Source organism: Gallus gallus, chromosome 7 (assembly GCF_016699485.2).
Source record: "Gallus gallus isolate bGalGal1 chromosome 7, bGalGal1.mat.broiler.GRCg7b, whole genome shotgun sequence".
In the NCBI taxonomy this organism is placed as follows: domain Eukaryota; kingdom Metazoa; phylum Chordata; class Aves; order Galliformes; family Phasianidae; genus Gallus; species Gallus gallus.
This window is the reverse complement of record NC_052538.1, coordinates 23,008,796-23,023,166: the sequence shown is the minus strand read 5'-3', so window position 1 is coordinate 23,023,166 and position 14,371 is coordinate 23,008,796. Positions and strand designations below refer to the sequence as shown.

General features: G+C 46.9%; 1 protein-coding gene across 2 annotated transcripts in view; it reads right to left on the bottom strand.

Moving 5' to 3' along the window:
* MARCH4 (membrane associated ring-CH-type finger 4) overlaps positions 1-10,377 on the bottom strand; it is an 85,070-nt gene extending 74,693 nt beyond the window's left edge. The window contains exons 1-2 of one of the 2 annotated variants that reach the window (XM_040703878.2): positions 9,693-10,377; positions 8,359-9,569 (exon numbers count right to left, since the gene is read on the bottom strand). In XM_040703878.2, the coding sequence (XP_040559812.1) occupies positions 8,359-8,820 (462 nt within the window). In that variant the 5' untranslated portion in view covers positions 8,821-9,569; positions 9,693-10,377. Of the gene's footprint in view, positions 1-8,358 lie in introns of both variants that reach the window. The other variant, XM_015289862.4, reaches the window with a different exon arrangement.
* Between the last annotated feature and the right edge of the window lie 3,994 nt (positions 10,378-14,371).

Below are 14,371 nucleotides of genomic sequence, written 5' to 3'. Positions count from 1 at the left end.
GGTCAGACATTATATAAAACTTGCTAACAAGAGGGAAGAAGGATCATGAAGTCCTATAACAGGGTGTCTAGGGACAAGTGGAGTCTTCAACCACACTCACCCTCAAGAACCGGTAAGATCAGCCTGTGTTAGGTTTTTGGATGGGCGGACTAATTGATCTCTTGAGACCTGTGCACCGCCTACTGCTTGGACAGGATCAGTGCATATCAGTGCATGGTTTAAGTAACAAGGTAAATCCATATAGTGGCAGAGGTTATGATGGTAGCCACAAGAAAAGGCTTCACAGAGGTTGTAGCTACAGCATGTCTACATCAGATGATGGCAGACACCCCCAAATGTTCAAAGCACTACATACATATTTAAAGATGTTTCCAAATGACATGTATTTTATGCTTAGGTGACAAACATAAACGCAATGCCAACCAATCCTTGTGAGTCTTTGGTCTCCAAAGGGAAGAAGTAAACAACCTATGAAACATATTTTGTGTTATAATTCTTCTATTCTTTACCATCCTTTCCTTCATTTGCGTCCAGGGAAGCAGGTTAAACTAATGTGACTGTTGTGGGTGATGACTTTCAGAGCACCACCAATGTTAGAACTACAGAGGGTGCCTGGGTAAGATGATCAGTGCACAGTAGTGTCCCATGGGAGGGACATGACCAAAGTTTGATGTATTTGTTGATTTTGTCAAAGAAGAAGAGGAGTTGAGAGAAAACCACCAAAGAGTTTAAAACTACGACAGAAGAAATGATGTGTGAGAACTTCAGCTTCTGGATCTTGTCATTAGAGACCATCTGCTTTACAACTTTTCACAGGGGGGCATGGCGACAGCAGATTTATTATCTACATAGCTTCCAGGTCTTGCTCTTTTTTTCCTCACTGGAGAGAAGGCAACACTCATCACTCTTCACTGCCAACAACCTAATCTGTTCTACTGTAACCACTGATGAAGCAGAAAAGGATAAAGGTCACTTGTTAAAGGACGGGAAAAGGTAAGTAAGTTTTCAACATCAAGCAATTCATTTTAGGCAAGTAAACCTGATTAACAAAAGAGAAGGAGAAAGATAAAAAATTAACAAGCTATTCTGTATTATTTGAGCCTGCTTTTCCATGGGAACCATATCATGTTGTTTTGTGTTGTTTTTTTCTTCCCTAATAGAGTACGCATTCCTGTTAAATCTTGCTGTTGAAGCTTTGTTCTCCATGGACTTTATGGGTGTACAACCTTTCAGCTTGCCTGGGCCACAGTGAATGAAGTGGAATTGTCTTGGGCCATGTATAAAGACATTCATACATTCATATTATTCCTCTTTTTCATCCAGCTCGTTTTCATGAAACTTTAAGGAATTTAATTCCTTTCAGATCTCCAATCCCTGCCAAATCTGATTGAAATCAGCCAATGGGTGTAGAGAAGAGCTGATGAGCATACAATCTAACACCTTCATGTGGTTTTATTACTTCAGCAATCCGCTAATAACAGAAACTGGGTGGCCACAGATATGGGCCAATCCTGATTATAGTCTATCTTCTTATTTTACCCTAGACCTAGGAGTAAGGAAAACATAACCCATTTTTCAGTTCAGATTATTTTAATCCAGTCCATATCATTAAATCAGCCCTCCCCACAGCTGATATTCTGCTGGGAGCTAAGGTGTAACTGCATAGGGAGGCTGAAATCCCTCTTTAGCAAGAAACTGTTGTGTCCTCGCTCTCTAGCAGGCAAAGGGAGGATTTTAGGTGTGGGGCTAGTAATTCTGTTGCTGTCTCTGGCATAAAAATTCAACCTAAAATCATGAGCCCTACATATTAAAATACCACGATCCCTGCATGGGAATTGCTGTGTCACAGCCTGAACCAATGATTGAGCATCAGGTAAAAGGACACAGCCAGCCCTGGGAGTACAGGTGAAAGCAATTCACCCGCGCAACTCCCTAAGCTTCATTTAAGGGCTGACTGCTAGAAGGGAAGGTGTTCTACCTGGAGATCCTTCCTTCTGGAGTATTTGGTGAGTCCTGGTCCTTGGGATGGGTAAGCAGATCTTTCTTTCTTTAACTGGATTGTGACCATCACCCTTTTTTGGATAATTTAGAACTGGTTATCTGCTACTGCCTTTCCCTACAATCCCCAACCAATGTATTCCTCCCTCTGGCAGTGGATTTCTGCAGGTATAATCTAAAGGGCTGCTGAGTACTTGCAGCTTCCTTGGGAAGCGTTTTAAGGACATCTTTCATCCAGAAGCCTTGGACCAAGGCCTGACCCAGCGACCACAGATGAAGTTGGAAGCTTTGCACAAGCGATCACCTTTCATTGACTTGGAGCCATATGTGCAGTGGACAAATAGGAAATGTGGCATCACCAACACTATCAATCATGTAGATTCTGGCATAACTGCATTTCTGACCTTTGGACAATCCTTGAATAGAAAAACACCAATGCAGGAAAAAGGCTGTCGCAGAGAAGGCCCCTGCTGTGAATGAATATTTGTTTGAAAGACAACCTGAACACAGTTCAGTTTTGTACAAACAGAGCCCTTCCAGGAGTAAGTGTTGCCTTTGTGGGAATCACAGTGACTCTACAGATGCAAACAATGGAGCTACATGCTCTTGCATTGCTTGTTCTGTCACTAACTGACATCAGCCACTGTTAATCATGGTTTGAAATGTATATTTAAGAAACAGTGACACAAACACAGACAAGTTCCTTCAGGAAGCCTTTCATATGGGGAAAAGTGAAAGAAAAGAAAAACTGCTCCTCGGGCTAGCTGGTGGCACTGAAATAAATGGGTCAGGCATCAGAGTTTCAGCAGGCACAAAAGGTGAACACCCTGTCTCCTGGAGCAATTAAAAGTCAATGGGATTAGCGGCCTTCACTATTATTTATAGAAACCCCACTGTGTGCACAACATTATTGAAATACAAGGGTCAAGTCCCTGGTACTGGATGCCTACCCTTTTGCTGTTGAAGTTAATGGGAGCTTTGCCAATCAATTCTGTGGCAACAGAGTCTAAATCTAAAATAGATGACATCCTGTGCTCCATTCAGTTGATAGCTCAAGCAAAGCCTTTGCTGAACCCAAAGAAGTTCAGCCTGCACAGTACAGACTTCATCCAGGGCCAGGTGAAACAGAAACGCTATCTATAGAAGTGCTGAAAGTCAAAGAAAGGAAAGTAGAGAGGTGGATTGAACGTCACAGGAAGCTTCTTCCCCTCCTTTCTGTTATAAATTGCAGTATACAGACTGAAATCTGATGAGCTGCAACCCAGCATCTCTTAGGCTTCAGATTTAGCAGGACTGGCTGTTTTCCAATGAATAATTCTCTTTCTAAAACCATGTAAATGAATCATGTGGGAACACACCTATGAAAAGTACTTGGATGGGGCGCCTGCACTGTCATTACGTGATTCAACATGTTCGAAAACAGTGTGCTGATGTTCTAGCCAGCTTAGACAGATCTTACCAAACACCTGCATCTCCTTTCCTGAGCTTCCATACCTTCCCACTTGCTTGTAATGCTAACTGTGTAATTGCTCCTTATCACATTCATGCCCCTAATTCAGCCACAAGCTACCTCTTATCCTCTTTATCTTACTCCAGAAAGGAGATACCCAATTCTGTTTTGTCCTACAACACTGTAAATCAGAAATCAAGCATCCCAGTGATTTCCTGCACTTCTCCGTGCTATGAAGAAACCAGCCTGTAGAGTGGCAATATTTCCTGCCTTAGTTTGTGATTTCTCTTCAGGTGCTACCAAGCAGCAAGCTAATGAGAGCTTTAGGATGTGCCTGTATTTGTAACAGGAGCAAGTTTGAGATTCTCACCTGTTATTTCCAGTGGCATATGCTAAGGACCAGCCATTCAATGGTACTCAGCATGCGTTGCTACCACATGGGACCATCAAGAATGGTATGTGGTATGTTCATCCAGACTGAGGAGCAAGAATGAGCCAGGAATTGCCAGATGGGGCGGTCCTGGTACACAAGAGAGAGCTCTCTACACATTTAAGGCCACCTTAGCTCCAGGCAGGTCCTGAGCATGGCAGCAAGTGCCTGCATTACCTTACAGGTGCATGAAATCTAGACATGCATTGGAGAGGCAGGTCTTACTGGTTGTGGATAAGGAGCTGTGAGCCCTGGGGCTATAGACCAGCCCTGGGTTCTGCTCCTCTTCAGTTTTCCTGATCTCAAGATTGATATCAGACCTGAAGAATTTATTGTACTTTCAGATGCATTATCTTTAATTCTGATGAGTGTAGACATGATTTGGTGTCTATGTGGCTTTACAACCATTATTAAATGTAGTTAAGCCCTTTGGCTTGCTAATGTCCTGCAGTAGCCCAATGACATACCACATAGAAACGCATATCCCACTATCCATTGTAAGTTGTCTTCCCTTTCAGTCTCCTTAAAGGTCTCCATGTTCACATGTTAATGAGCTGGTCTCCTTGAAGTCTGGAAGGGACTTTGGTGGGAAGAATAATCTATTTCCAAGCTTTTTCACTGAGTACTGAGCTATGTCCAAACTAGCAGCCTGCTGGCAAAAGTCACTGTCCGTTCCTTCTGATCCTCCTTAGCCAACCAGTCCCATCCACATTATTAAAATCTTCACCTTTGCAGTATTCTTCCTCAGAACAGAGAAATAGAAAAACACAGATGGAAACTGACAGGTAGGAAAGGATGTATGCACAGTCTGACTGAGAATCTCACAAGCAATCCTTGAGACACTGATTTCCAAATGATCTCACTTTCATCGAAGAATGCTTTTCTATTTATTTTCAGCACAGTGAGCGCTAGCTCAGAAATCCAAAATGCTACCGTACTGCTAAACCCTTGTGACATGAGCAAACACTGTATCTGTGGATGCAGAGGGACTTCTCATCCATGTACTTTTCCTGCTACTCTCCATGACTTGCTTTCAACTTGGATCCATACCAAGCGCTATGAAACATAAGTGAAAGCAGAGCTCGCCTTAGTTTCTTTCTCTTGCAGAACATTGCCAAAGATCCAGGAAAGCAGACAAGATTCTGCAAACATGGAGCATTAACTAAAACAGCAGAAAATACTCCAGCATCTTTCTTTCTCACTTTCTCCCTCGAGCTCTGCCTTTCAATCCGCAGTTTCAGCACTAGCTGACACAGTGGTGCAGGATGTAAAACCTTTGAAAATGCCAAGTAAGTCTCTGAAAGGCAACGTCATTGCCAAGTGCTGAGTCCAGCCTGCTGGCTTGCATGACATTAAGCCCATCTTCAGTACATGCAGTTGCCTCTTTCAGCTGCCAGACCCAAGCAGCGCTCTCTCCATGCACTTGAAGCGGAAGGTGAGGTGCTCATCTGGGCACCAGCTCCCCTCCTTCTTGTCTGCATTACTGTTTTTCCCTGAGTAACCTGCAAGGATTGGAGCAGCTCTACAGTAATGAGCTTTACTCCTTCCTACAGTGCTCAGCACATTTCTAAATGAAAGAATCAGTTTACTCATAAGAGCCACAAGCAAACACGAGGAGCTTAAGATAGAAGCAATTCAGTAGCCCGCAGTATTATGCTTAGTGGGCAATCATAAATTTAAAGTGAAAATCCCCACAGATTTTGCTTTGCGTTAGATATTAAATAAAACCCACTTGCAAAGCCAGATTAGTAAGAAACCTTTTTGGCTGTTGTATATATATATATAAAAAAATCAAAACAGGATTAAAACATCTTTTGGAGACTCAGTGTCATTTTATCTGAGTAAATAAGCTTAAAGCGCCTAACAGTCAATTTATAATGAAGGCTTTTGTTCTTGGTACTCTGATGCAGCCCTGCAAATTTGCCCACAGCTGCAGCAGTTTCAGATGTCTCTGACAGGTAAATAAAACACAATTTATTTCTGCCATTGTTATTAATCTGCACAGTAAAGAACTTGCAATTGCATTTTCTTTCCAATTGGATACGTTTTCATGATGATCTTGGCAAGGGTGGTATGGAATAACGTGCATTTATGGCATCTATAGCTGCAAGCGGCTGAAGAAGAGGCTTTGCTCAGCTGTTCAGCTGGAAAACAAATGGGGAATAAATGCTAAATCAGTAACAACCACCTCAGTGAGTAAGAATGTAGAATTCAGGCAGTCTATTTAGTGGTTGGCACCCCTGCCCATGGTAGGGGCTTGGTACTAAATCATCTTTAAGGTCCCCTCCAATCTAAGCTATTCTATGATTTAGCACCATTGGAGTTTCATGAGTGTAAGGGCCAAACAAACCCCATTGCAGGTCCTGACATCAGTGCATTGATTCAGTTCTCAGTCATTCCGAACCATACTTGTAGAAAGCTGTGTCAGGATATCACCATGCCTTAAAATTCCCAACTTGGGCCCACATATTGACTTGTGCTCACCAGCTGCTGCTAAGGCTTAGCTGGGCTAAGGCTTTCAAGACATGCTGGTGGAAAAGACCTTATTTGCAGAATAAGGTACTACTGAAGGGTGACTGGCAGAATCCAGCTGTAAGTGTCTTATTATATTGGTCAGAAACTGTGAGCAGAGAAAAAGAGAAACACTATTAAATGCCAGTCACATCTGCTCGGCTTCTCACTCAGGTAGGCTGGCAGACGGTCAGCAAACAGTCCCACTTTTACAATGCAACCTACAGTCTTCAAGCATGAAAATTAGCATCCTATTATTTTCCAGCATTGATATTTGCCAAGGAAGCAGGTTACTTCTGTTTTAATTCTGCTTAGGCTCTATTTGTTCACACACGCACGCCGATCATGCGGGCGCTACACCTCGTGTACACAGGCAGAATTGTAAGCCAGAGAAGAGTACTAGAAACGTGGAATAATGCAAATTCTCAGGCAGGGAGCTGCACAGCTTCCAACTTTTAGAAGAGACAAGGCGGAGACAGTCAAGTGAGGCAGACAGAAAGCATATCCAAAAAAGAATGATTTCCCCAACCTTCACCTAAAATCCTACGGTGAGAACTGTGTCTCATGGCTATCAATCAGCTGCAGCAGCGTTAGAGAAGGCTACAGTCTACTGAGCACCTTGCTCTGATGGGGAAGACCTGAGGGCGTTCAGATGAGTCTGTTGCAGGCCCTGCTTCTCCTGAAGATGAATGCAAGCCCACTGCCCCCTCTATGACCCACTACCACCGACACAGTGGTAGGCACGGTCACTGCCCAGCACCATGCATCACCCCCTGGGACTGGCAGGATGTGGGCCTGAATGTGGCCACTCTCAGGTGAACACTGGCTTTCCTTGGCAGAGCACGCCAGTCCTTAAAGGGGAAAGAAGATATGAAGCAAAACCTGCTTTGCTCAGGATTTTAATGTGTGCCCTATGTGTCACAATCTGTGCCTGAAATAGCAAGGGGTATCAGCTAAGTTGAACCTTGACTCATGCTTGTGCAAGGATCCCTTTTGTCACAGAGCTACACTGGATAATAAAGGTTACCTGCATATCTGGGCTTGATCACACAAGCAGAGAACTGCAACCTTCCCTGCTGCCTGCAGTTGTCACATTAAGTGCAAATGCTGCTGTGCATGTTATTTCATGGAAGTTGCCAGCTTGAAAACACGTGAATTGCTTGTAATTGTCATTAAAGAGGGAGAATAACAACGCAAGGGTGGCACCTTATGTTATAGTGGGGTTGCATTTGTTTCATTCGCCCATCTGATGGAAGGAAACTTCATTGGCCCATCCTCCGTCTGTACCACAGCACATTTCAAGGCTGCAGCTTCAGCAGGTACAATTGGAGCCAGCAGTTTTTTTTTCCCTCTAGCAAGTGCAATGGGAGCATGGAAGCTGTGGTAAAGCTGCAGAGCTCTCACTCTCAGCACAGCTGATGAGGTGGGGTTGCCTCCTACCACGTGTTCCTACAGACCGGAGTTGTATTCTTAAAAGCCAACAGCACATTAAACACATCCCTCTGAGATCGTCACAACCGGGTCCCCATCCTTCGCATCCTTTTTGGCATCATCACAACCGAGTACCCACTTGGAGATGGAGACCCTCATGCTGAGATGCACTCTGACTGCAAGTCCCTGCTGTGCCACACCTGCGTGGCTGTGAGCCTGGGGATGGGCACCTGGAGGCAAGGCTCCTGGGCTGCAGAGGGGCACGGCCCCAACGTTTCCATGAAGAACCACAGCTGCGGTTAAGCTGAACAACATCTGGCCCCGACGCCTGCCCAACACCTGGGCTGGGGCCATTCTGGTTAGGGGAGAGCATGCCCATCTCTAGAGCCCACTGGGCTGGGGCCGTTCTAAGTTAGGGGCGAGCATCCTCATCTCTTTCCCTGGGAGCCGTTCTGGTTAGGGGAGAGTATCCCCATCTCCTTTTCCTCCGGACGAGCCAATATCCAACCCCACCATCCACCTCCGCGCACGGCCTTACCTGCTCGGGACCCTGGAAGCAGATCCTGCAGAGCGGGGTGCGGATGCCGCTATCGACGCTGCTTCCCAGCGAGTAGCGGTCCTCGGCCTTGCCCTTGCCGAAGTCATCCGAGGAGGTGCTGCTGGGCAGGGAGGCGGGCGGCTCCCCGGCGGGGCTGCCCCACTCCTCGGCTCCCGGGCTGCCCGCTCCGCCGCCCGCCGCCGCCGCCCGCCAGCCGGGCCCGCGCCCCCCGAGCGGAGCGGCGCCGCCGGCCCCCGCCTCTGCGCCGCCGGGCATGGGGAGCGGCGGCGGCGGCGAGGGCGGCGGCGGTGCGGGGGGTCTCCGCAGCAGGAAGACCTTCAGGTCATTGAAGAGCATGCGGCAGCGGCACTTGAGGAGGCCTTGGTTTCGCAACATCTGTCTCGGACGGAGGAGCCCGCAGCAGCAGTAGCAGAAAATGACCGCGCCGGGTGGTATTAACATGTGCCTTTCCTTGACAGGCGGGGATGGGGTGGGAAAGAAAGGGCAGGAGCCGGGCGCCCCGCGGCCGGGGGGCTCTGCTGAGGCCTCAGTGCTGCGGGGGGGCTGCGCTCGCCGGCCGGGAAACGACAAAAGAGGGCGAGAGGGGGGAGATCCCCGGCAGCCCGCTGAAATCTTGCAGTAATATTAAAAAAAAAACCAAACCCACTCTGCTCCCCGGGGGGATTTTATCCCCGTACCCCTCGGACGGGGCGGATTCCACAAGTTTGTTTGCAAATCAGCGGGAGGAGGGAAGAAATCTCCCACGCCGCGGGGTCCGGGGGGCGCGGGCACGGCGCTGTGCGGCGCTCCGGAGGGAGCCCAGCTCGGCTCCGGCGATTCTAAGCCTGTAAAAAAGAAGGGTCCGCGTCTCCAGTGGGTGTGGGGAAGAGGGGCAGTATGGTCCTCTCGACAGTATTTGGCATCTCAAGTAATTTTCCTTTTCTTCTTCTTCTTCTTCTTCTTTTTTTTTTTTCAATTAAAAAATAAAACTCAGTCGCACGAGACCTGGTGTGTACCCGAACAAAACAGCAGCCGGTCTGGCTATCAAAATGCAAAATGGGTAGCTGCTGTTAATATCAAAATTGCCTCTTTAACAAAAAGACCTTCACATTGTTTATGGGAAAACACCCTACGTCTCCAACACTGTACTCCCAGGTGGCGTCAGAATGTACTGTTGCCTTTAAAAGATTTCACTGTAAATATTAAAAGTCCTGAAAGAAATAATTAGCATTCAGTGAGCTTAATCCCAGATGTACTGAGATAAATATATTTATATATATAATATATATAATATATATCATATATATATTTTAGATGTATTTATATATTCTGACCTTCTCTATTCCAGCAGCTGTCTGGACCACACCAAAAAAATAAAAGAAAAAATCAGAGCAAAACTGGTGAGGGAAGGTGGCTGTATTATTCCCTAGGCAGTTACCATCCTGGACCAAAAAAATAACCGTCGAAATCAGACCTATTCTTCGCATGTAATTGACCGGAGAAACGTGGATCTTACATGGTCACGTTTCCTTTCCTCCTTTCACAAAACAGGAACGTCATCAAACGCATTGGCAGCTTGTACAGACCATTGTGGATGGTGAGGCGGCCAGGGCTCTATCAGCAATTGCAGGGACCTCCTTTTGATGCATTGGACGAGGGTGCTTCTTTCTCTTCACCACCATCCCCACCTTCATTTTCCTCCCCTTCTGTCCTCCTCCTCTGACTGTTGTTCTCTCTCATAGGCATTGACATTCAACCATTGCAAGTCTGTCGCACTCTCGCAGGCAGGAAAAAATAATCGGAGTAGATAATTCTCTTCTTCCTTCTAAAAGGCTCTGATGGAGCACAATGCGCCAGACACACCGAGCAGCATGGCTTATTTTTCGTGCGGCTCCTGCCGCTTTGGCAACATCGAGCTGGTGTGTGCGTGTGTGCCTTTCTCCCTCAGCAGCCTCCTCTCTGCTCTCCCATCCGGCTTGCAGTGATGATGTTGCTGTTGCTATCTCCCTTGGATGCAATGGGGAAGGCAGATTGTTTGCAGTGCAAGCGGGGATTTGCAGGAAGGGAGGGGTGTAACGTGGCTGCGCTCTCCTCCCTCCCCCGGCTTTAAAAAAAAAAAAAAAAGGCAGAAGAAGCAAAAAGGCGGGGTGGGGTGTGGGGAAGAATCAAAGGGAGGAATGGGGCCCTCCCCAACCTTTGATGCCCCAGGCTGCCGGCTGCCTGCAAGAGCCCACGCCGGGGAAGAAGGGAGGGGGGCGGAGGAAGGGGCTGGGCGGCCGCTGCGGCTTCAGCACCAGGAGCCGCGGACAGCTCCGCCGAGCGCGGGCGCGGGGAGAGGCGCGGGCACAGCGGCACCGCGCTGCGCGCCCCCGAGGCCGGGCACGCCCGGGACCCCGCAGAGAGCCCTGCGGAAAGGGCGGGCGTGGAGGGAGGCGGGCACGGCGGCGCGGAGGAGCCGGAAGGCAGCGAGGCAGGGCAGAGCTGGCGAGCGCCAAAGCTCAGCGCTCCGGCATGTTTTCGGGCTGCTTTTCACCTCCCCGCCGCCTGCTGCGGGCAGCTACGGAACGGGGAAACTTTCAGGGACAGGTGGCAGCCATCGAGTGTTTGGTGATTCCTGCTTGTCAGGTTGCCGGCAGGAAGCAGAAATGCCGCTAACAAACTTTTTCCCTGGCAGATTAATTAGTTGCAGAGGATTTCATGGTTTAATAGCGATGATAATCAATGTTTTTCATTTCACCCCAGCAGCGTTCGTTCGCTGATAGATTTGTTTTGTTTCAGTAGCGCATATTTCAGTAGAAATATGGGTTCCTTGTAGCCCAATAAAGGGTAAATATGACTGAACACTATCGCTTAATTAGAATTAATTAAGATAGAAATTATTGCTGAGAGTAACCAATAGCAGCCAAAGCTTGTAGTTTTTTACTCTCTTCAGCCTATTTGAAAATCTTAAGTAGCAGCTGCTACAGTGCATTAAGCTTTCCCCTGCAAGTGTCAGCAGAGGTGGCCTTCCCCACCTTGTCCTGCCCTGTGTGCCAGGCAGCCCCATTCAGCTGCCAAATGCAGGGGGAAAGTGAGCCCTCAGCTGGGGCTTTGTCCTGCTGTTCCAGCCGTTCCAGCCGTTCCAGTTGGCAGAGGTGCTGGTTTGATGTGGACCAAAGCCATTAATGGCACAAATGATGTGGAGGCTTCTGGTCTATGAAGTTCTGCTAATGTCAGTGCAGTGTCTCAGCTCAAGGATCAGTGAATATCCGCCAGATGGGACACGTTTTTTGGTGAAACAAAGCAGGGCCTGGGCGTCACGTCAACACCACTGAATTTTCAGGATCCTTAATTTGGTTTCTCCGTAGAGTTTCTTCCAGCTCCCACGTGACAGGTGTATAACATCCACTAAAACCCGGATTGGGTTCTCTAGCTGGTGGGTGCATGGGGTCTTCGTCGGTACTGACTCAGGAGTTAGAGCTGGCAGAGAATCTAATGCCACCCAGAAGCCATGCTAGGCCCTGGACAATGATTTGAAATGGTCTCTCTTAGAATAAGATGTGATGTGTAAACAGCTGTGCCATGATCAGCAGAGGAATCTACGTTGCTACCTAATTAAAAGGGAGCAAAACTGATTATTCGCTACAGAAAAATGAAACTAGAACATGCAATTAATTTCCAGCAAATAAATTACACATCGAGATGCTGCAATGTTAAAGCATTCATCATTGCAGCTTGCTGTTTCTCAGAAAAGCTGGGCACATTTGCCATTGTTGATCTCAACAACACATTTAAGGCTTCTCAGAATTTCACATGTGTCTGATGAGGTCATTAGGGGAATAATAATGGAAAGAGCATTTTAGGGACTTCCTGAGCACGAGACAGGCTGACTAGAGGCTGTCTAGATGCCCAACCTCCAGCATGGCTTTCCACCCTCTTGCTTTTTATTGCCCTCATCCGATTATTTTGATGTCACCAACGTTTTCAGAATGGTTCCATCAATAACAGAATTGGAGAAAAATATATTGTTGTCATATTTTGCATGTGTAATGCATCCTTCATCCTTCCCTCCTGGCCATGCCAGGTTTTTCAGAAAGGATGTGCTCACAATAGAGGAGATCTTTATATTATACTCTGGGTTTTAATGTATGGGCTGTGTGCCCAGAGAGTTGAATGGCTGATAAATGTGACAAAATAAATAAAACAAATAATAAATCGGAGGTGCTCCGCATGCTTCCCAGAGGTGAGCTGGTACTATTATTCCTCTTTCAGTAAATGGGACAGCGGCCAATGTTTTCACACTTGGATGCTGCATTCGGGTCCCTTGATATGGATTGAGGTCCGTTGCTTAAAATGTGCACACCGGAAAGAGTTGGTCCAAGCCTCATTGGTGAGATCTTAGCAAAAGAAGGGAGTTGTCAGGGGGTCAGTGCAGGCTGCCTAGCTTTGCTCCATGGGAAGCAATGTAGAGTAAATAATGGGCAGCACCTTCTCCTCTATAACTTACTGAAGAGGAGTGAGTGAGTGGGGACCAGTGGTGTGTGTGCCCCTCTGGTTCAGGGCATTACAGCGCATAGAGAAGCACGGTCCAGCCCAGCTTTTGCAAACCTTTAGCTTTCTGTGCTATTGACGGATCTTCCTTTCAGTGGGACCACTCCCTGCTTTTCTTCCTCCCTTCAAATAAGGCCAGGATTCTGGCATGATGCTCTCTCTATAACCCTTATTTATTCTTAATAGCAGCAATAGCATTAATAATCCATAATGTATTTTCATTCTGTAAGCTGCACAGTGTAGAGGGCTTGGTAAAGTAGACACACACTCAACAAAGCACCCATCCAGGCTGTGCCTCAGCACCAGGTCTGCTGCTATCCACACCATGGGCTGTTAAGGCCATGTTGAGAGCCTCTGCAGAGACCTGGTGCTCTCAAGAAATGCCCAGGCATCTCAGTACAGCCCTGTATGCAAGTTTGCAACAGATCCTGTGTCAGGATGGTTTCTAATGTCAGGCTGCAGATTGATCTCACAGCAGATATCCCAACTCTGGACTTCTAGAGCAGGGTGTGGGCTGTTGGCCCTTAGCTGCCACCTCAACAAAGAGGAAAGAAATATTTCTGTTCATGTGCTTCTCCTTAGTTCTCTGTACAAGCTATAACTCAGTGGAGTGTGGTGCAGAGGGTAGCTGGAGCAAGCAATTATACTTGATCTGCCTGCGTGGAAGTCTGATATTGAATCATATTAGAAATTCTTTTTTTTTTCTTCTTTTTTTTTCTTTTTTTTTTTTAATTATTATTATGTTATTAAGTCAGGGATTAAAAAAAAAAAATGGCAAAGATTGCAAGAGGGTAAATGCAAGCAGGAAAACTGTGTGGACTGAAGCCTAACAGCTTGAACACAGCATACCAGTCATTGTGCATGAGTATGTGAGAGATAAACAACATAAATGTTGATGGGGACAGCCAGGATCAGAGAGCCAGAAAGCTGCCGGAGAAACATCCCTTTGTGTTTTCCATCTCTCAGAAAGCAAACAGTTACCTAAACCCATTTTCATGCCCACCTACTCGGTCAATAGCTGCACTGCGCTTCCTGCTCCACTTACAGCTCCTTAATGGTGCAGAGGAGCTCTGATTGCCGTGGTGTGGGCCCCATCCCTTTGGCACACCATTACTTAAATCCAATCCATCGAAGGTTCCTACTGCTCTCTCAGTGATGGGGAGCTGCTCATCAGCTGAGTACCCTCTGATTGCTTGTCGCAGCCAGACTTCTCCGTTCTTTTTCCTAGATGGAGATATTAAATAAATCTCAAGTGATGTAATTACCATAATTCAGTTGATGAAGCTTGTGGGCAGACACTGACGGGGAATGGAGGGAGCTCTGTCACATTTTCTTTGTTTTTTCTTTCTTTCTGGGCAGTTGCAAACGTGCCAACAAAAAGGATGCTGCTGCTGGGAAGCAGGGCTCAGCAGGTGGGGGTTTATGCATCCTCTGAGCATCCAGAAATAATCCATGTATTGATTGGAATGATCTTCTCAAAGGA